A 20,178-nucleotide genomic window follows, 5' to 3' on the forward strand; every position below is an offset into this window, starting at 1 on the left:
GATCTGACTAGACTTTTGCATTGGTTTTCATGAGGAAAAACTGGTTTATTTAAAATCAAATCACTTAATGTTGCACTTTTCAAGAACATAATTTTAACTGAGAACTTACCACATTTCTTATGTTTAAGAAGGTCTTGTGGTGCAATGTCCCTACCTCAGCCAGAAACTTTGGGTCAAGCCTCACCCCAATACTCGAGGACCAAGTGCAGTCATAACACAGTCTATCAACCTGCAAATTGTTCCATCACATGCCAATGGCAGATCCTAAGAGCAAGAGAGGCTTCTGGTCAATCATGTGATGGAAAGACAGCTGTAGCCTCTAACAGCACCATCCCTAGCTCCGTACTACAACATGCATGATGCAAGCTGCCACAGAAACTTCAACCTCCCAGAGTGAAGTGTAACACACTATTACCATGTGTTTACATACTTTGAATTCTGTTCAAAGCCATATACAGCCCAGAGTTCAATCTACTCTATTGTAGATGGCTGGATTATTGAACAATATTAAATCTTGGGGAGGTCGTGGGGGTGGGGGGTGGAGAATTGTTATATAGCATGCAGATGTGTATTGATTTGTTTGTGAATGTACCCGGAATCAGAGATGCAACCAAATAGAAGTATCCCTAGTGACAATCAGATGCGGAGCTTCATATCATAGTATGTATGGGTGTGGTTATATACAGAATTACACGTATACACTCATAGAATGGATAACAATTGTAAAAAATGTTAGATGCTACTGTGTATATTCTGGAGTAGATGTAATATCCGGGTGTGGTGGTGTATTTAAGCCTGTACATGTCCCTCATTCTCTCACCTGGCTCTCAGCCGCAGGGATACTGCTCTCCATTTCACAGAGAGCCCGAAAAGTCTCCAACTGCATGCCGCCATTCACCTGCAGGGTGAAGGTGATCTCGCTCAAATCGCGCCGAACGCAGTAAACGGTGAGCAACATGGCGACAACCGGCTGCCGAGCACCGAAACAGGGACACAACTGGCCCGGGGAACCAGCACCAAAAGCCAGGCGGTCGATCGCCGACTAGACCGAGGCCCAATCGCCCACAGCAGAAATTCCACCAAACACACCAACTCCGCGCTGTACAATCCACCTAACCGCACTGCCGCAAACCAGCCCCGCCACTGTCGCAAAGCGAGCCGCACAGCAGGTGTACATGTCGCTGTCTCGCTGCCATCTTGATGAGGAAATGAATTCATTACCTTTAACCTACTACCCCCAATCCTTATAAGGTATTCAGTGTGTAATAACTACCACAATGCATTAGTCCAGGTCCACTGATGATGGCTTTAGGAAAATGCATCCTCTCTTTTGGAAATTAGCCCACATTCCAAAATATAAATTAGTTTTGATTTGGGGATGCCGGTGTTGGACTGCGGTGACAAAGTTAAAAATTACACAACACCAGGTTATAATCCAACAGTTTTAATTGGAAGCACACTAGCTGATGAAGGAGCATCGCTCCGAAAGCTAGTTTGCTTCCAATTAAACTTGTTGGACTATAACCTGGGGTTGTGATTGATAAATTGGTTTAAAATTTTTGGGTGGAAAGAATTCTGTTTTCTTGACATCTTTTAAAATTACTAATAGAAGACTATCACATATCTATTTCATGATAATGTTGTTTTTGCTGAAGGACATGTTCGTCAGAAAGCAAAATGAAACAGCAGTAAGAGACCACAGCATCAACTGTTAGTTTTAAATGAAATTATCATCAATGTTCATCCTTGTAACATGCCTACGTGATCCTAACTTATTAGTTTGTTTGGGATAAGTCCTAGTAATTACAATTTTCATGCATCAGCATTTGATATTTTTGAAAGTTACATCAAAATGAAAATCATGTTGTGCAGCAAAGCATTAAAAGCAGAGTTTCATGCTAGATTCTCATCAGAGTCCTCAGCCAAGATGACAAGAAGCTGTTTGATTGGTCTTAGCATCTCAAGGGAGAAGACAGGCAAGAAGAAGCCTACCTAGGATGATGTTTTCTTCAGCACTGATAAAACAGCCAGATGACACATCATCCGGCAGACATTTGACAAATGGTCATATAGATGAAGTATGAAACAAAACAGAAGTGGTTGGAAAAGCTCAGCAGGTCTGGCCGCACCTGTGAACAGAAATCAGAATTAATGTTTCGGGTTCGGGGAAGGGTCACCTGACCCAAAATGTTAACTGATTTCTCTTCACAGGTGCTGCCAAACCTGCTGAGCTTTTCCTGCAATTTGATTTCATTTCTGATTTACAATATCCACAGTTCTTTTGATTTTTATTTAGGTGAAGCATGAGGTTTGCACTCAAGCAAAAGTGTGTACAAAATAGTTACCATACACCTTTTTCTACCCAAAAGCTAATTTTGGCATGATAGACTCCATATTTATCAATAATGGAACACATTTTGCCAGATACCATGAAGTCTACACTGAGGATAAGTAAGACGAAATTTATACAACTGAACTTGACCACACAATGTATTGGGAGCTACAAAAAATTGAAACCACAATAAAAAAAGGAATGTTACACTTTATTTCCGATGGTGTGGAAAAATAATTTTAAGGAGAAGTTACATCAATGTGGATGCCGTAATTGGAAAACCGGAATGAAACATTTTAAATTAAACAATAGATGAAAATAAATTTCTCCCAGCTCAAAGTAACGTCTTATTGGCCAAAGGTCAAGATCTTTTTCAAGAGTGACCAAATGGTTAATACTCAGACTCTTTTGATTTGAACCAGTGATAGATGAATGCAAAGTTTTCCAGTTTTTCTTGTGTGTATGGAGATGTCACTTAGTGAAGCACTAGAGGTCTAATAGTTTCCTTCATCTGACACAGCCAAGGAAACAATGGACTTGATTGTGAGTGAAGATGTGGTTCTAAAAAACTTTAATAGATTTTCTTTTTACCACAAAGCTTATTCATCTCCAAGAAGAAGAATCAATACAAGGTTAAACCCATTTTCAGTAACCCACAGGACACAGATAACCTCTGATCAATGGAGGGATCAATGATAAATGCCATTTTCAGTTTTGTTGCAACTTAGAATGTATGTGCTCAGAAAATTACTGTGGTCAGTAAAGCAAATACTAGAATTTGCACCCAACTATCACCAATTCACATCAACTTAAATTTTCAGCATTAGTGAGGCCAAGAACACAACACACTGCAATCAGAGCTCACTCTGCCTTCTCTTTTTCTCTCATGTGCAAGAAGACAACTGAAAATAAGAAGAGTCCAACCATCATGGAGAAGGTGCTGGCATAATACGGGTAGGCAGATGGGATAAAACGTTCATACTGAGTATGTTGGAGAGGTCGAACTGACACCTTGAACAAAAAGAAACAAATCTGATTAGATGTAGATTTTTAATAAAGCAATTAATCATTTTTGTTTTTGTTTCTAAATTGTCCTGTGAAAAAAAATCTGCAAACTCAGCCAAACATCACGCATAGCACATCCCAACATGTTCCAATAATCCATGCCTCCACTACAGAAGACCACCGAAGATATTGTCACCAGATCTGCACCAGAATATTGTGCAGAACATAGTGGGTAGCCTCCCTGTAATCTGAACCAGAAGCTCTAAGTTCGAGTGTCAATCTAGGACTTGATAATAAGGAAGATGCCTTTGTAATGTGGCCAAACAGAGCGAATATCAACTTGTAAATCATTTCAACACACAGCAAATGCCAGGCAGTTAGACAGGGAGATTCCTGGAAGTTGACTATGTACCTTCATTATCCATAGTGTTATTATAGTGATTATCTACCTTCATTATCCATAGTACATTTTGTGAAAGCAACTCGCACTCCAAATGAAATGTAACACCACTCAATCTGCTGATCTGATGACATCTTTAAATAAGTGCTCTTGTGATGCATGGTAATGTCCCTATTTCTGGCCAGAAGGTCTGGGTTCACGTTTCACCTTCACTGGAGGCATGCCATAATATGTCTGAGCAAGTTGATTAAAATAATTTGAAGGGACTGAAATCCAAAGTTTATGACTTCACGCTTGCTGGCTTCGAACTCCATTTGATTTTCCTACTCACTCATTCTGTTTATGTCACTTTGTAACTTCCTAAGCTCACCTATCCCTCTTAATTCAGTATCATTCTCTTTATTTATTTCTCTTGTTGTCAGTAAAGGCTGCCTCTCATAGGAGTGATTAACAGTTGGATAAGCAACAGAAATCATACTTTCTCAAAATAATGACAGAAAGCTTCTCCAAATTAAACAGCATAGACCAGAGAATTGATGGCAGATGAATATTTTTGAACCTTGCAAGCCTTTTATGACATCTAATACACAAAGTTAAATCAATGTCGAGCAATATTGCTGCTCAAGTGCCAGCCTGTTGTATACCTGGGTGGAAGAGTAAAGATGAGTGTATCCAAGCCTGTTGTAATCTACTTTAAACTGGAACACGCCATAAACATCAGGTAATTTGAATTGCACGCTGTATTTACCATCTAAGAAAACAAAAGATATATAGATTACAGAACATTTTCACTCATGATGAACTATTCATTAAACTCTACAAACAATACTACAAAATTCATTCTAAAAGTAAGAAATACAAAAATAAGAACATAAGCTAATAAATAAATGCAAGAGAAACAAAGTACTTTATGTGGCGGGTTCTGACTTCCAGCAGTATATTTCTCATCTCTTTGTTCTTGCATTCCTTCACCTAATCTAGGTTAACGTAATAAAAGTTTTCTGCCCGACAGAGATCCCTACAAATTGAGTGGCAATAAGATGCTGCATGATGTTGACACCGAAAATGGGAACAGTTCCTAGCACTGGTGTCCTGACTTGAGGGCTACATGAAGATTAAAGCCTGTTATTGCTCTTACAAATTTTCTTTTGCATTGTTTAGTTAAACATTTCTTATAATCACTTAATTTTCAATTTCTTTCACTTTTTCCCCAGATTATGATTCTTCACTTTTGTCTTCAGCATCATCCATGTAATTTATGACATCCTTTCCCACGTCAGAGCTACATAACCAAATTCCACAAGCATTGTAAACATGTTTAACCACGAATGTGTATTTTCGTGAAAGACAGAGAGGTAACCCACAGTCGGTTGCTATTTGTGTCTTGGGGTTCTAAAAGTGTGGTAAAGGCCTTAGATGCCAGGATATTCTTTTTTGAGAACAATGTAATCTATACTCATGGAAACTCATTCAAAATTTTACACTTACATCTTAATTTCTCCAAGACCCAAGCTCCAAACCTTTACCCATTCCCACTTAATAATTATATTTTCCCTATGAGAATAACATTAAAATTTTATTACCTGACTGTCAGTATTACAGTATAGCATTAAATACTGAGTATAAATATCCGTACAGGTAGTACTGTTATTGTTGTGGTTCTGTTCGCCGAGCTGGAAGTTTTTTGCTGCAAACGTTTCGTTCCCTGGCTAGGGAACATCATCAGTGCTATTGGAGCCTCCTGTGAAGCGCTGCTTTGATGTTTCTTCCGGTATTTATAGTGGTTTGTTCTTGCCGCTTCCGGGTGTCAGTTTCAACTGTAGTAGTTTGTATGTGGGGTCCAGGTCGATGTGTCTGTTGATGGATGTTCTTGCCGCTTCCGGGTGTCAGTTTCAGCTGTAGTGGTTTGTATATGGGGTCCAGGTCCATGTGTCTGTTAATGGAGTTTGTGGATGAATGCCATGCCTCTAGGAATTCCCTGGCTGTTCTCTGTCTGGCTTGTCCTATGATGGTAGTGTTTTCCCAGTCAAATTCATGTTCCTGGTTGTCTGAGTGTATGGCTACTAGGGATAGCTGGTCGTGTCGTTTTGTGGCTAGCTGATGTTCATGGATGCGGATTGTTAGCTGTCTTCCTGTTTGTCCTATATAGTGTTTTGTGCAGTCCTTGCATGGTATTTTTGTAAACTACGTTAGTTTGGCTCGTGCTGGCTATTGGGTCCTTTGTTCTAGTGAGTTGTTGTCTGAGTGTGGAAGTTGGCTTGTGTGCTGTTATGAGTCCTAAGGGTCGCAGTAGTCTGGCTGTCAGTTCTGAGACGCTCCTGACGTATGGTAGTGTGGCTAGTCCTTTTTGGTCCAAAAAGGACTAGCCACACTACCATACGTCAGGAGCGTCTCAGAACTGACAGCCAGACTACTGCGACCCTTAGGACTCATAACAGCACACAAGCCAACTTCCACACTCAGACAACAACTCACTAGAACAAAGGACCCAATAGCCAGCACGAGCCAAACTAACGTAGTTTACAAAAATACCATGCAAGGACTGCACAAAACACTATATAGGACAAACAGGAAGACAGCTAACAATCCGCATCCATGAACATCAGCTAGCCACAAAACGACACGACCAGCTATCCCTAGTAGCCATACACTCAGACAACCAGGAACATGAATTTGACTGGGAAAACACTACCATCATAGGACAAGCCAGACAGAGAACAGCCAGGGAATTCCTAGAGGCATGGCATTCATCCACAAACTCCATTAACAGACACATGGACCTGGACCCCATATACAAACCACTACAGCTGAAACTGACACCCGGAAGCGGCAAGAACATCCATCAACAGACATCGACCTGGACCCCACATACAAACTACTACAGCTGAAACTGACACCCGGAAGCGGCAAGAACAAACCACTATAAATACCGGAAGAAACATCAAAGCAGCGCTTCACAGGAGACTCCAATAGCACTGATGATGTTCCCTAGCCAGGGAACGAAACGTTTGCAACAAAAAACTTCCAGCTCAGCGAACAGAACCACAACAACGGATACCCGAGCTACAAATCTTCAACCAGACTTTAGTACTGTTATATTCCTGTTCTTTGGACCAAAAGCAGCTAAACACTTCATGAGTAATACAGATTCTACTCACCTTTTCTCTTCAGGTAAGTTCTAACAAAGGGGTCAATTCTAACAAACTCCAGTTGAATGTCATCTCCATCGAATGGGACCCACTTCCCATTGGAGAGCTTCTCAATAACAACACTGTACTCCTGCACCAAGACAGAATATTACAAATATCACAAAACAACCCCAAAAAGTTATTTCTGCATCATAGCTTGATGTTAGATAGCCAGCAGTATGAGCAGACCCGAAAGCATCAAACCTGGGTATCTACATTTGAATAAACAAAGAAAAAAGAATGTCACAGACAGCAAGTTAAAAAGTCAGCATATTGTTGAAAAATAAACTATTGCATTTCATCACATAATATTGCTTCTTAGTAAAAGGCCATTCACTCCCCAGCTGAAAAGGCTTAACTATACATACAAATTGATTTTCAACCACTGAAATTTATCCAAACTATTAAGTCAATGATTGCGCTTTTTTGGTCACTCGAAGTTAAACAGTAGTCTCACTGCCAAAAGGTTCAGCAAAATCAACGTCGATCAGCATGGAACTAACTCTCTTTCAGCTGAGAAAGGGGTAAGAGGTTGGCAAAATGAGCAAAAAGCAAGAACAACCACATTATACCCAACCAGACCCAACATCCCACTGAGGGAATGTTAAGTCTTGTACAACAGAGAAGAATATCAGCCACATTGTTCATAGATAATAAATTTGCAGCAAAACTGAAAACAAACCCAGTGTAACCTGGTTGCCAAGTAGCCAATAGACATCTTACAGGAAAATAGTGGGCAGCTAACACGTCAGCTCGTAAGATAAAAGGTGTAACAGCACAGTATGTTATAAATAAATAAAAAGGAAAATCAGACTGTGAAAAGCTTTCCTTAAATTGCTTTACTGTTACTGAGATATGGGTGTATCTTGAGAGTTAAAAGCAGCAGAACTACCGGACTCAATAAGGCATCAATGTCACACATGGTCAAACAACTCGATTAGCGCATTGCCTGGAGACAAAAACAAATTTGAATTTGGCCAATCAGTTTAAATTATACCTCAAAAAATACCAGATTCCAATCCAGTTTGAATTTAGTATATTGACACTCTTAAAAGTCTGATGCTTTGGGGGTAGAAGACCAGGAAAAATTAAACAGTTGAGAGGAGAACTGACAAGCCCAGCATGTAAACAGACTACCTGAAATTAGCTCTCTTAAAAGTACTTTTTCGATCAGTAACCTATGATGCAAAAATTCTTAAGAAGAAAAGATGACACAGGAAGATCCAAATAGAAGAATGAAAGCTGTCTGGTGTGGTTTTGTAAATCTTAATTAGGAGTTTTATCAGACAAGTATGATAAAAAGGAAGGTACAAGATAGATAAGAGGAAGAAATTGTAAATAGTGGTTAGTTAATTATTCTCTGTTAAACTTTAAGAAATAAAAGTTGTTAATTTTTGGTTTAGATAGTTCTTGGCCACTTGAAATTTTACACATTATTGCACGGGATAAATCTTTTCTGTGTTGCTGGCCTTAAGTTTTGCAGGAGGGTTTACCCCATATCGTAACATCTACACAAAGGAACAGTTTTAAGCACTCTAACACTGTAAACTTAAGTAAAAGTATCAATTGTCCTGTCCCAACAGCCAAGGTTAGAGAAACCATAGTTTTTAATTATATTAAACACTTCATATTTACATTGGACAAGATTTGACAGAAAGAAAACAGACTGACCCTAATAGCTTACAATTGGACAACAGTTTATCAAGCAAATTAAGTAATATAAATAATTAAACAAAATCAAAATCTAAGCTAGTTAAAGAAATAAAAGGTTAAGATGATCTCTGCCCCTGCACCCTGAATACAACCAGGATGTAGCTATAATCACGTTTTCTTCAAACAAGTGAATTTTAAAATGAGGGGGTGGCCTTATCTCCACATAGAAGAACGAGGAAGCATGGATCTATCACCCAGCAGAGTGACTTGAAACTCCTGGTCGACAAACCATTTCACGACTTCATTCTACCCTATTTCTGCACCTCCTTCAACAATGTCATCTTTTCCACTTATTAGTGAGCTCGAGCATGCAGTTTGCCTACCACTGGCAGTCAAAATACCCTACTCTTCAGAATTCTTTCCCTAACCTTCTGTGCTTTGCTTCATCTCTCCTTACTTTGTCTTCACAAGGCTTAGCTCTTCAATCACACTTCTAATTATAATCTTCACCAACTCGTTCCACTTCATAGTCAAGTTCTCACTTGCACCCCGTTAAGCATCTTGGAGTCCTCTGTTGTTAAGTCTATACCATACAATTTTAATCCATAATCCCACTCAAAATAGCCACTGAAAAATAATCCTGTAGCAATTAATTTTACTTTCATTCATACTTACCACTAGGTCTGTTATGGTGTAGGCATTTGGCGGCTGGGTTTCTCCAACACGATGGTGGGACACCTTTCCAACTCTGAGAACTCCTTCTTCTTTGAATACCCAACGGGACAGGGCCACAGCCAGTTCATAATTCCCAGTTTTTGAGAATCTAAATTCAAGATTACCATATTATGTTAAACTCTTGAGCACAATCTTTAGGCCATGCCAAATTCACAAAAAGACACTATGTAAAACAAGGCTTCGATTTGAGATTCAGAAGGGTGGTGTCATAGAATGTTTAATGCAGTGACTGACACACCTTGGTCCAAATGCTACACGTTATAATTGTGAATGCTAGATCTAAAAGGGGGCTACTCAATGTGATAATTATAAGCTCTAGATCTGTATTCATTACTGCTTAAAACAAGAAGGATCTGATTGAACTGTATTAAATTCTGATTGAGCTGGACAGATCAGGTACCAGGAGGATTAGATTACTTACAGTGTGGAAACAGGTCCTTCGGCCCAACAAGTCCACACCGACCCACCGAAGCACAACCCACCCAGACCCACCTAACACTACGGGCAATTTAGCATGGCCAATTCACCTAACCTGCACATTTTTGGATGTATCGCTGATCTGGGATACTAGAACCAGAGATCAGTCTCAGGTCACAGATTATGTAATTTAGGAATGAAATGAGGAAACATTTGTTCAGAGGGTGGTTGTTCCTAAAAGCTGTACAGGCCAGGTTACAGTATACTCAAGAATTTGACACATGTTTAGATAATGAAGGTTATCATGGGGTATGATAGAAAATTAGAATATAGGCATTGAGATAGAAGATCAGCTATGTTAATACTGAATGGTGGGACAGGCTTGAAAGGCTAAATGGCTTACTCTTGCCCCTAGTTTCTTTGCTTCTGAAACTGTGCATTCTCAATTTCAGCTCCAGATTTTCAGTGATTATCAAAAATGTGACTACTCCCAGAGAAGAAACTTATTGGTGTTGAATGACAATATACATCAGACTGAACATTCAGCACATCAAAGGCACAACTGCTTCTGTCTGCATAACACCTTTGGTTCGTAGAGATAACTTCCAAAATTTCACTTTTCTGCAGTCATGTTTTAAAGGAGTGGTGAATTAAAGTCTCGTGATATTGACTAATCAGCAGAAGGTCATTACAAAGCAAATCTTGCTATTGTGTAAAATTAGAATAAAAACCACTCTGCAGTTAAAAATTACACACTCAAATCAAGAATCCATCTACAAAATTCCAAGAATCTCAGCACTGCTACACTGCGATGGTTGCGTTCTTGTGCAACCCTGTAATATTGTAAAAAAATCATGTTTTAGAAACAGCACTTAAAGTATTGGTGCTGTAATCACATTACAGCTAGCACAAATTTTAAAAATTTGTGCTTTAGAATCTGTCTCTAATTCATCAATTGCATTACAGCAAATTTGCATTAACGAAACTCAAGTTATAGCAGAACGATCTGTATACATTACCACTGATCAAGTTATTTCCTGTTGCAAAATATTAATTTGCTTGCCTTGCCACAATATATTGTTAAAAAGACCAAACTGCAATAATTAACACATAATACAGCACCTTTATCATAATGAACCATTGCAGTGTCCTTCACAAGAGCTTTCTAAAACAAAAGTACACCAAACCACACATGAAAATAACAGATCAGATGACCAAAAGCTTGGCCAAATTAATAGATTTTAAAGAATGTCTTAAGGTAGAAAAATGACAGTTGGGCAGGGAGATGGAGGGAATGTATTCCAGAGTTAGGAGCCCAAACAACTGATGGTCACCAATAACACAGCGATTAAAATGAGAAAAACATAAGAGATCACAATAGGAGGAGCAATAAAAATGTTGGTGGAATTTAGGAGTGCAGTAGATTACAGACATAGGGAATGGAAAGACAATGCAAGGATATTTAAACAAGGATGAGAATTTTAAGATGAAGACGATTCTTGAGTTCTAATAATAAAGCTCATGTCATTCAGACTTGGCCTGGCAAGTGCCAATCATCAGAAATCTCATCCAGATCCCAATGACCTTTAAAGAAACCTGTGGTTGTGTCCTGGGATTCACTAAACACCAAAGTTAGACTGGACTAGCACTTCAACAATGTAAGTATAAGAGGCTGGTTACTCAGCAAATAGTATCTATCAACTTCTGACCCCTCAAAGCCTCTTCATTACTCAATGCTCAGGTTAGAAATGTGATGAAATGAACACTTGCTCATTGTTTGGTACAGCCACAATTTCACTAAGTTGTGGTATGTACTATCTGGAGGATCCAGTGCAGTAAGTTGTCAAGCATTTGTCCTCATTTGTAACCAGTATTAGAAGGAAATACTTCTAATGCAGCTATACTTTCGGAATGCTACCAGCTCCGAGTGTTTATTTACCTCAGGCGTAAATCACTATTTCATTGCCAATCTATCACAATTCTGGTTTCCCTACCTAGGATCATTGAGAAAGCACAGAAACAGCAATGGTTCAAGAAACTGAGCTACCAACATGTTCTTGGGGACAATACTGGCAACTTTGTCGACATTGATAATTTTTGATTGTTTAGACAATCTTTTTTGGCAACATAATGACAACCATCAGGTAGCAACCTAGGCTATTGCTGAAAAATCTTATAGTTTTCCAAGAAACTTTGGCCTTTGACATCATACCTTTCAGATCCTGGAGTAGCCTTTTGCACAGGAGAATTAAAGAAAGCATCACTGAAGAAATCAACAGAACCACTGAAGACCACACGAGCATTGTTCCGGGCTTGGAGTCCAGCAATCAATAACGTGTTCTTCCCCACACCGTGCGGATACTAGTAGATTGAGGAAAATCCCGAAGTTTGTCACAAATCTAATTACCCATTTCATTCCTATTTTACATATGCGTGTTTACCTATTTGTGATGAATGTTTGGCTGGCGTGTTCTACATGCAATAATATCTGAAGCATGTTTAATTTCAAAACACAATATATTAGTTTTAAATGAAAAGGGACTCAAAGGAAAATAGTCAGGTGCTGTACAGCAGAGATGGCCCAGCGTATGCCCTACAGAAATCATAGTATATATCCATGAGTGCCCAATATGTATTTATATACACTCTGTAATGACGCTTTCCTCAAACATCCAACATCCGCACATTACATGTTGCACAAAGCATACTCATCACTTTCATTCAAGCTCAATGGCAAGTATATAGCTGTGAAATTACCCAGTAGTGAAAACATGTATATGTAGACGCACCAGAGCCTCATTTAATCTTCAGTCTATGCTGAGTTATCTGATCTGAGACTAGGGAGCAATTGGGGGAAATCACAGTTCACCTCATTGTGCTTAAACTGGGAAAAGGATGAATGCAACAACTTATGCTCTTGAACTTTACCCAATGAATGTTTCAAGAATTGGTACTATCACTTTCTCAAGGATAATTAAGGATGGGCAATAAATACTGAACTAGTCAGCAATACCCATATCAAGTGAATGATTAAATTAACTGTACCCCAGTATATGTCCCTAGGAGAGAAAGGGGATCATTTCATACCTGGAGAATACACATGAGACTTACCTGTGTTATAGGCTTGTCTGGGAAGAAGGAGTAAGAACTAGAAGCTCCAGTCAAAATATCCAGTACAAGAGGGTTATCAGGATCTGCCACCATACTAGGGAAGAACCAAAAACAAACATTGAGGTTTGGCCTGATAGATTCAAAGATAAATCAACCAAATTGCAGTTTTTAAATGAAAACATTGGTCTGCACAGAAAATTTATCATAATATACTGAAATATAACATTAATACATATGTTAACCTCAACATTTTACACTTATTTCACAACTCAAGCATGAAATCATTTCTATGTCTATTGGCTTGTCTATTTTATTACTTCTATATTTCCTTCAACTCCATGCTCCAAGCCTTCACTATTATGCCTCTGACCTAAATAATTTTATTAATGTTGCTAGACCATTAGTATTCACTCCTGCAGTCTCAGGAACACTCTCTAAATTCTCCATCAGTTTTGCCATAGTTCATCACTGCTCCACCACACCCCTTAAAGTTTCCTCAAACTTTCCCATTTCTTTGCCTTGAGGCACTGTCCTCAATCCCTTTCCCATTCCTGTATGAGCTTCTATGGTGGAGCACCTTAGAATTTTTGCTGCCTTGTAGGTTTAACAGGAATAGTTTCTCAATGGCCTGACAGTACAGAAGGATACCATTAGTACATGTCTACCATCTTGTATAAAGTGTTAAAAATAGTTAATTTCATTACAAAATTTCTTACGTAGATCGAATAGAAACTATCCCATTCCTGATCAGTTGCCTTCATTAGCATAGCTTCATCACCAAAATCAACAAGGGTATAACATCTTGTTTCAGTTTATAGTTAAATGCCCTTCAGAAACATACTATTATTTGATGAGTCTTGTAGCTAATATTCACAGGACAAAATACTTTGGGGGGGGGTAGTCATCTTTCTCCATCTTTGCTCATTGATCGTCCTTATTTTCTCACTCCAAGTTTCAATATGTCTAACCTTAAAACTACCTTAACCTTAAAACTACCTACATCAGTTACATCTCATCATTCCAGTTAACAACAGTATAGAAGAATAAGTACTTCTGAATGTTGCTGACCTTCCCCTTGTTATTCCCAAACAAATTTGCTGCCATTTCTACCTCTTTACCTATCACTAGTTCTTGTATTAATCCTATATACACCAAGACCTTATCACAAGTAACATATGCCATTGCAAAGCAATGATCATTTCTGAGGAATGCAGCAGTTTCAAAACTTAATGAAAAATAAAATAACTAAAATAATCATTTTGCTCTCCAAAGCTTATGCAAAGTATAACACAGTGCATGACGTCAAGAACATTATACTGCTCATGTTTGCAGTTATCAGCAATGAAACCAGTTTGTTTCTCATTCAATTTCGCTTAAAATGTCAAATTTAGATATCTGTGAAAAGGACTCGTAAAGTCCTAAAACTACATGTCAAAATGGTGATGTATTTTGTGGTCAATCATTGATTTTGTTCTGCTGTAGGTTTGCTATACAAAGCAAGAAAAACCTTAACACGTACCCAACTCCCTGAAATAAAAGAGGATTCTTTGGCTGCTTCCCGACAACAGTGGGAGCCTTGAGCAGTTGTTCATTGTCAGCAATGATCAGAGTGTGCTTTGAAAACAAAGAGACATATATTAATCAACTTTGCTCAAGTTTTTTTGAAATCAGTTTTGACAAATTTCTCCATTGATTTACCAATACATTTAAATAATGTTAACAAAACATATAACTGACATGGAGTCTGATGCTCACACTAGATTGCAAAATTAGACATGGGTTCCATTTCTCAGGGCTAACATTTTTCACTTTAACATGCAAAATTAATAAAACTTAAAACTTAATGTCTAAGATCTAAGGCTCTGGTTTTACTTTGATGAGGGTTGTTGTAGGAAAAATAAGAATCAATAAACATTCAACTATTCTTACTTTTAAAAGACCTTTCATATTAATCAGATTGCCTTGAGAAGAATACACTATTATTTTTTATCTGATTTTGTTTTAATCCCCTTCAATATCCTTACCAGGCCAGGATCAGAAACATCGTAGTTATGATGGTCAATAACAGCAGTTTTCTCTTCATCAAATTCAATCCCACATTCACTACCCAACTCACGTAAAGGGTCGCCTGTAAATAAACATATCAAAATTAAACTCACCTTCAGGAATACTAGAAACTTCTAGATGCATTCACCCTGCACCAGTCCTTACCTCATATCCCTACCGCATTCAAATATTTTCCCCCATAGATCTGAAGATTCAACTTCTCTCACCTTTGTAAAGATTATCCTCTTCTAACCTTTGAACTTCCTCATCCCTACCTAAGGCTCCTAAATGGTGCAGCTTTGGCCCACAATTAATGTTGCTGTTGATGGGTGAGGTTGGGGTTTGCCTTGTAATTTTGAGACATTAGCAATTAAGGTCTTGTTTGAAAACAAAATACCTCTAAACTTCAATTTCTGGGGAGCAGCAATTGGTTTTACAGAAGCAGACAAACTGTTTACTGAAGGTTTACAATAAACTTAGGTGGCATACAGATTACAGATAATTATCAGTAATGATGAAGATTGAAGTTGAAATCCCAGCAACAGTATGGGAAAATGACAAGTGGGAGAGAAATTGAAAGCATTTACAGATATGTCCCTAATTGAATTTATAACCTAAGGGTGGTGGTTTTCAGCATAGATAAATTAATTTTCAGCCTGAGACCAACACAAGGAATTGAATGCTCAGTTCCTTAATAGTACCAAAGTAGCATGATCTTAAGATATGTACTTTCTGACACAGCAACACGTACTTAAGAAAAACACATCTACGAAATACAGTTCAGATGGAGAAATAATATCAATCAGTTCAAAAAGACCAGGTTTCCCACTGAACTCTGAATCCATTATATGTCCCTTTTAAACAAGGGAACCTGGAAAACTGGCAGGTGAGAATATTTTCCAAATAATTATAACTGGCCCACAAACATCACTTCCTGAGTACTATTTTTAATAGGCCAGCAAAATTTGATGTGAGGCAGGTCTGCTCATATGGAAGGAAATATCATCCCTCTGGCAGTTGTCTGTATTTCTGTTCTAAAAGGAAGTAAAGGCCTGGCACTAGATCCATAACCTGAAAAGGACAGAAGAATGATGTATGACTATATTTGTTTTCTACCATAATCGTATAATAATACTGTCTTTCTACCATAATCGTATAATAATACTGTCAGGAGAAAAAAATTCTGCTGGGAATGGCTTATGGCACAGAAATAGCTTGCATCTATAGTTTTGTTCCCAGTTAAGAGAGAACAAGTTTTAACAGCAATTCACAGCATAGTAATTGAGAAATCACAACTTAATTTGCAAATTGAATTTTGATCAAAATTTTCTAACATTATAATCAATGGGTCTACAGGCATCTTCATAAATGGTTTCAAGTGTCTCAATCATGTCCCAGAATCAGACAAAAATGGGTTCACTCCATACTCCAGAGACTTGTGCATATTATCTAAACATAAAAAGATATTTAACTGTAGTATTGAGCAGGTACTGTACTGGAAATATTTATTTTTGTTCAAATCTTACAAGTGAAGCTCTGTCTTCTCCTTTAAGTGGTTTCAGGAAGACTACACCATCTGCACCTACTAGCTGAAGAACAGCAGAGTTCGCTGGTGTCCTGGCCAACTTTTATCCCACAACCAACATCATAAAAATAAAGTACTGGCCACTTACTTCCGTAATGTTAATGGGACCCTGCTGTGGAAGAAAATGGCTGCTACAGTCTCTACATTACAACAGTGACAAGTCTTCAACTACTTAAATTACAATAAACTACTCTAGGACATTAAAATTTACATGCTATATAAATAGTAAAGAAAGAAATGTAATAATCATTCTTTAATATTACCAATGTCTGAGCTTGCAGCAACTAGTACATTTCCGCCTCCATCAATGAATGTGGTAATAGTGTCAACATTGATATTGCCTCCAAAATCTGAAATAGGAAACAAATTTTTATTAGAGCCTGCTGTGTCTCTTTCTCACCCCTCCACATCCTCAAGCAGTGCAGATCCTGGCTCTAGGAAGGGCAATACTTTAATCTCCAGCAACCTAACGTGCTTTTTCAGGGTCAGGTTGGGGTAAATTAGGGTTACAATCACAGCATGTGATTTGGAAGTTCTCTTTCGCTGCTTAATAAAGCACAATAACCACATGTGCTAAGTATAGTGACTGCTCCATAATCTTTTACATTAGCCAAATAGCACTACAGGCAGCAGAAAGCAATCTTATTTCTTTAATTCATTTGTGGGAAGTCAGCATTTCTGGCTAAGACAGCATTTAGTACATACCCAATTGCCCACGAGGTGGTGGTGATCTGTATTCTTCAATGGCTGCAATCCACTACTGTTAGAAGGGGAAGCCCAGGGGTTTGTCCCAGTTACAGTGAATGAACAGCAATAGAATTCCAAGCCATGATAATGTTGGCTTGGAGGGGAAAATACATCCTGGAGGGAAAATCCAAGCCCTTGTCCTTCAGATGATAGAGGTCACAAGTTTGAAAGGTGCTGTCAAAGGAACCGTGGTGAGTTACTGTAGTGCATTCTGTTGATGGTACTCACTCCACTATACATCAATGGTGGTGGAAGTGAATGGTCTAGGCATTAGATGTGCCAAACAAACATGCAGCTTTGTCTGGGATAACGTGAATGTTGTTCGAGTTGCACTCATCCTGGCACTTGGCGAGTCTTCTATTGTACCATCTACAAGACACCATTCAAGTGCTCAGGCACTGGGGAGTCAGAAGAGAGGAGAAATTTGACAGAAAACAAAAACATATTCTATCACTGAATTCTGAGGATTTCACACCATATTACAAATTCTCCAAGTTTCCTCACTGACAGGGAACACTACACAGGCTATTCGTTTCCAAGCAGGCTGCTAAAATAACCAGTGATTTTCTTTAATCAGGAAAACTCAAGAAGCATTCAAAAACAAATTGCAATTTCCAAGTGAAAAACCTTTTTGTAATAAAACCAATATCTTTACCTTCCACTGATGGAGAAAAAATGACAAGATGATCATACAGAAATTCTCCATATTTAATCAGAGATAAACCAGGATCATCTGAAATCTTGAATGTCAAGTTAAATCCAAGATCTAATTGGAAAGGTCAAAACAAAGGCACAGGTTAGTTAGGTATAGTAGCTGATAAGAAACATTCGAAAAGACAGTAATTATCACTACAAGACACATCATTAAGTGGTATTGGTACTAATTCTCCTCATGGTACAGTAGAAGGTTGTTTTTTTAGGGTCACTTGTTGCCTCAATTATGATCATTACAAACTTTCTGTATCCAAGTCCATCTTTGAAACTGACTTGGGATTGTAACAGCTACCCCAGCATCCTTCCAATTCCTGCTCCCTGGATTCCAAGACCTCTGGTGCTGAAGGTAACCAGTGGTAACCCATATTGCCAGCTGATGTAATGGTTGTGACTCTCTTGCATGCATTCAGGAAGAACTAAGCTAACTTCTGACAAGAATACAGATTGCATCTTTTAGAAAAGTACAATGAAAGGCAAACAATGGGCCATTTGGTCTCAATTTTTTTATATAATGGGACAGGGGAAGAGAAAGGAGATGAGAGCGAAGTAGAGTTGTCAGAAAGGAATTCTGCACAGCCATTTCCCCTTCATTGGCTTTGGGTCTTTTTACCATTCCTTTTTAATCTCTTCCAGGATATTATTACATGCTTGCACAGTTTAGGCCACAGGAGAGAAGTATTTAACCATGACGATCCAGCCACTATTATTTACAAAATGAACTGATGACATAAAGCAACACACTATTACCAGATTTACAGATGATACAAAAACAGTCAGAAGGCAAGTAATGACAATGGCACGAAGAGTCTACTGAATGATATAGGTTAGTTAATTGAGCAGACAAAAGCCTCATTGATGAAATAAAGCTTGGGAAAATGGGAGGTTTAGCACTTTGGCGGGGCGAGAAAAGTTGAATATTACTTAAACAAATTCTGTAGAAAGCTACAGTAAACACGGATTTAGTGATCCTAGTGTATGAATCACAAAAAGCTAGTATCCAAGTTCAGCATATAATACTGAAAAGCAAATGGAATGTTGGCTTTCATTTCAATGGAGCATAAAAATAATCTAAAACTGGAAAAGGCATTAGCCAAACTACTTAGAATACAGTGAATAAGGAAAGTTATATTGCTTTTGAGGGCAGTCGGTGAAGATTCACTCGTTTGATTCCAGACGTGAAGGGATTTTCCTAGATGAAAAGGTCAAGTAAGTTGGGCCTGCACAGATTGTCATTTAGAAGAAGAGATTTATTGAAACATACAATATGTTTAGGGGAACTTGATAAGAATAAATGGAGAGGGGTTGTTTCCTCTTATGGGAGAGTCGAGGAACAGACAGCATAATCCCAGCACGTGGAATCATCTGTTTAAGATATGTACATGAAATTTTCTTCCGTAGATAGTGAATCTGCAAAGGCTGTCAAGGCTTGGCTATTGAGCATATTCAAGCTGAGATATACACATGTTTATAAATAAGCAAGGGCTTGGGAGATAAGGCAGGAATTAAAAGAGGAGGCAGTTTTTTTTAAAATTGAGGAGTTGCAGCCTCGGGAAGATCTCACAGGCAGACTCGAAAGAACAAAAGTTGCACTATTTGTGATGTTACGGTCTTATGTTATGGAAGTGGAGTTGAGATTTATAAATTCTGCCATGATCTCATTCAATGACAGTCAGTCTCGGTAGGGCCCAACGGGCTACTTCTGGTCTTATAACGATATGGAACAAAGTTGTTGGATCAAGTAGTCGTTTCTTGCCCATGAATTTCTAAGCGCAATTTATTCTGCTTTTTCACAATCTCTTCAAGGTTTTACACTTCACCTTCACAGAGAAAAAGTCACTCTGCTCTATCTGCGAACACCTCCCACCTGCCAGGCTTTTGAAGAACATAGAATGTGTCTCTTTCATGTTGATGTTCTCCAGAAGCACGAGCGTTCGCCCAGTCCCTTCCGCCACAGAAAGGAGAGAGACGAGCAAAAGAACAGACGTTCCTAAAACCTGCTGCATCCCCACTCGCTTTATCCTCTGACCCACCGCCATGTCCAACACCACACAGAGACCGGAACCGGAAACTACCCTCCGACAACCGTAGTCCAATCGCTTGCATCCCCACGTACTCTCCCTTTCTTTATTATTCACACCATCATTGAATTTATTATTTATTTTTCGATCTCGAATCCCAAAACATTTTAAATGAAAAAAAATCTTCCAAATATTAATATCAACCACCGCCAATTCTCCAAACCAAC

At 38.5% G+C, this 20,178-nt stretch overlaps 2 protein-coding genes across 3 annotated transcripts in view; both read right to left on the bottom strand.

Moving 5' to 3' along the window:
* The window catches only part of LOC132833742 (protein DDI1 homolog 2-like), a 37,398-nt gene extending 36,290 nt beyond the window's left edge, over window positions 1-1,108 (bottom strand). For both annotated transcript variants that reach the window (XM_060852265.1, XM_060852266.1), the window contains exon 1: window positions 821-1,108. In XM_060852265.1, coding sequence (XP_060708248.1) covers window positions 821-958 — 138 coding nt within the window. In that variant the 5' untranslated portion in view covers window positions 959-1,108. The remainder of the gene's footprint in view (window positions 1-820) is intronic.
* Window positions 1,109-2,524: 1,416 nt separating this feature from the next.
* ddost (dolichyl-diphosphooligosaccharide--protein glycosyltransferase subunit (non-catalytic)) lies at window positions 2,525-20,007 on the bottom strand. Its single transcript, XM_060852394.1, has 11 exons — window positions 19,798-20,007; window positions 17,875-17,985; window positions 16,736-16,822; window positions 14,866-14,969; window positions 14,361-14,455; window positions 12,842-12,935; window positions 11,943-12,091; window positions 9,254-9,401; window positions 6,896-7,016; window positions 4,382-4,488; window positions 2,525-3,343 (listed from the first exon to the last, which is right to left on the bottom strand). The coding sequence occupies exons 1-11, from the start codon at window positions 19,967-19,969 to the stop codon at window positions 3,194-3,196; spliced, it is 1,338 nt and encodes a 445-aa protein (XP_060708377.1). The 5' UTR covers window positions 19,970-20,007; the 3' UTR covers window positions 2,525-3,193.
* Between the last annotated feature and the right edge of the window lie 171 nt (window positions 20,008-20,178).

Source organism: Hemiscyllium ocellatum, chromosome 37 (assembly GCF_020745735.1).
Source record: "Hemiscyllium ocellatum isolate sHemOce1 chromosome 37, sHemOce1.pat.X.cur, whole genome shotgun sequence".
Taxonomy (NCBI): domain Eukaryota; kingdom Metazoa; phylum Chordata; class Chondrichthyes; order Orectolobiformes; family Hemiscylliidae; genus Hemiscyllium; species Hemiscyllium ocellatum.

What these genes read in the sequence shown, in the direction of transcription:
- ddost (XM_060852394.1), bottom strand. Translation starts at nt 19,969, where the DNA reads ATGGCGGTGGGTCAGAGGATAAAGCGAGTGGGGATGCAGCAGGTTTTA. An exon ending in TGCTGCAAGCTCAGACATTG is followed by an intron (nt 14,970 to 16,735) that starts GTAATATTAAAG and finishes GTTTATTTACAG; the next exon opens with GCGACCCTTTACGTGAGTTG. An exon ending in CTTTTATTTCAGGGAGTTGG is followed by an intron (nt 12,936 to 14,360) that starts GTACGTGTTAAG and finishes GTTCTTCCCTAG; the next exon opens with TATGGTGGCAGATCCTGATA.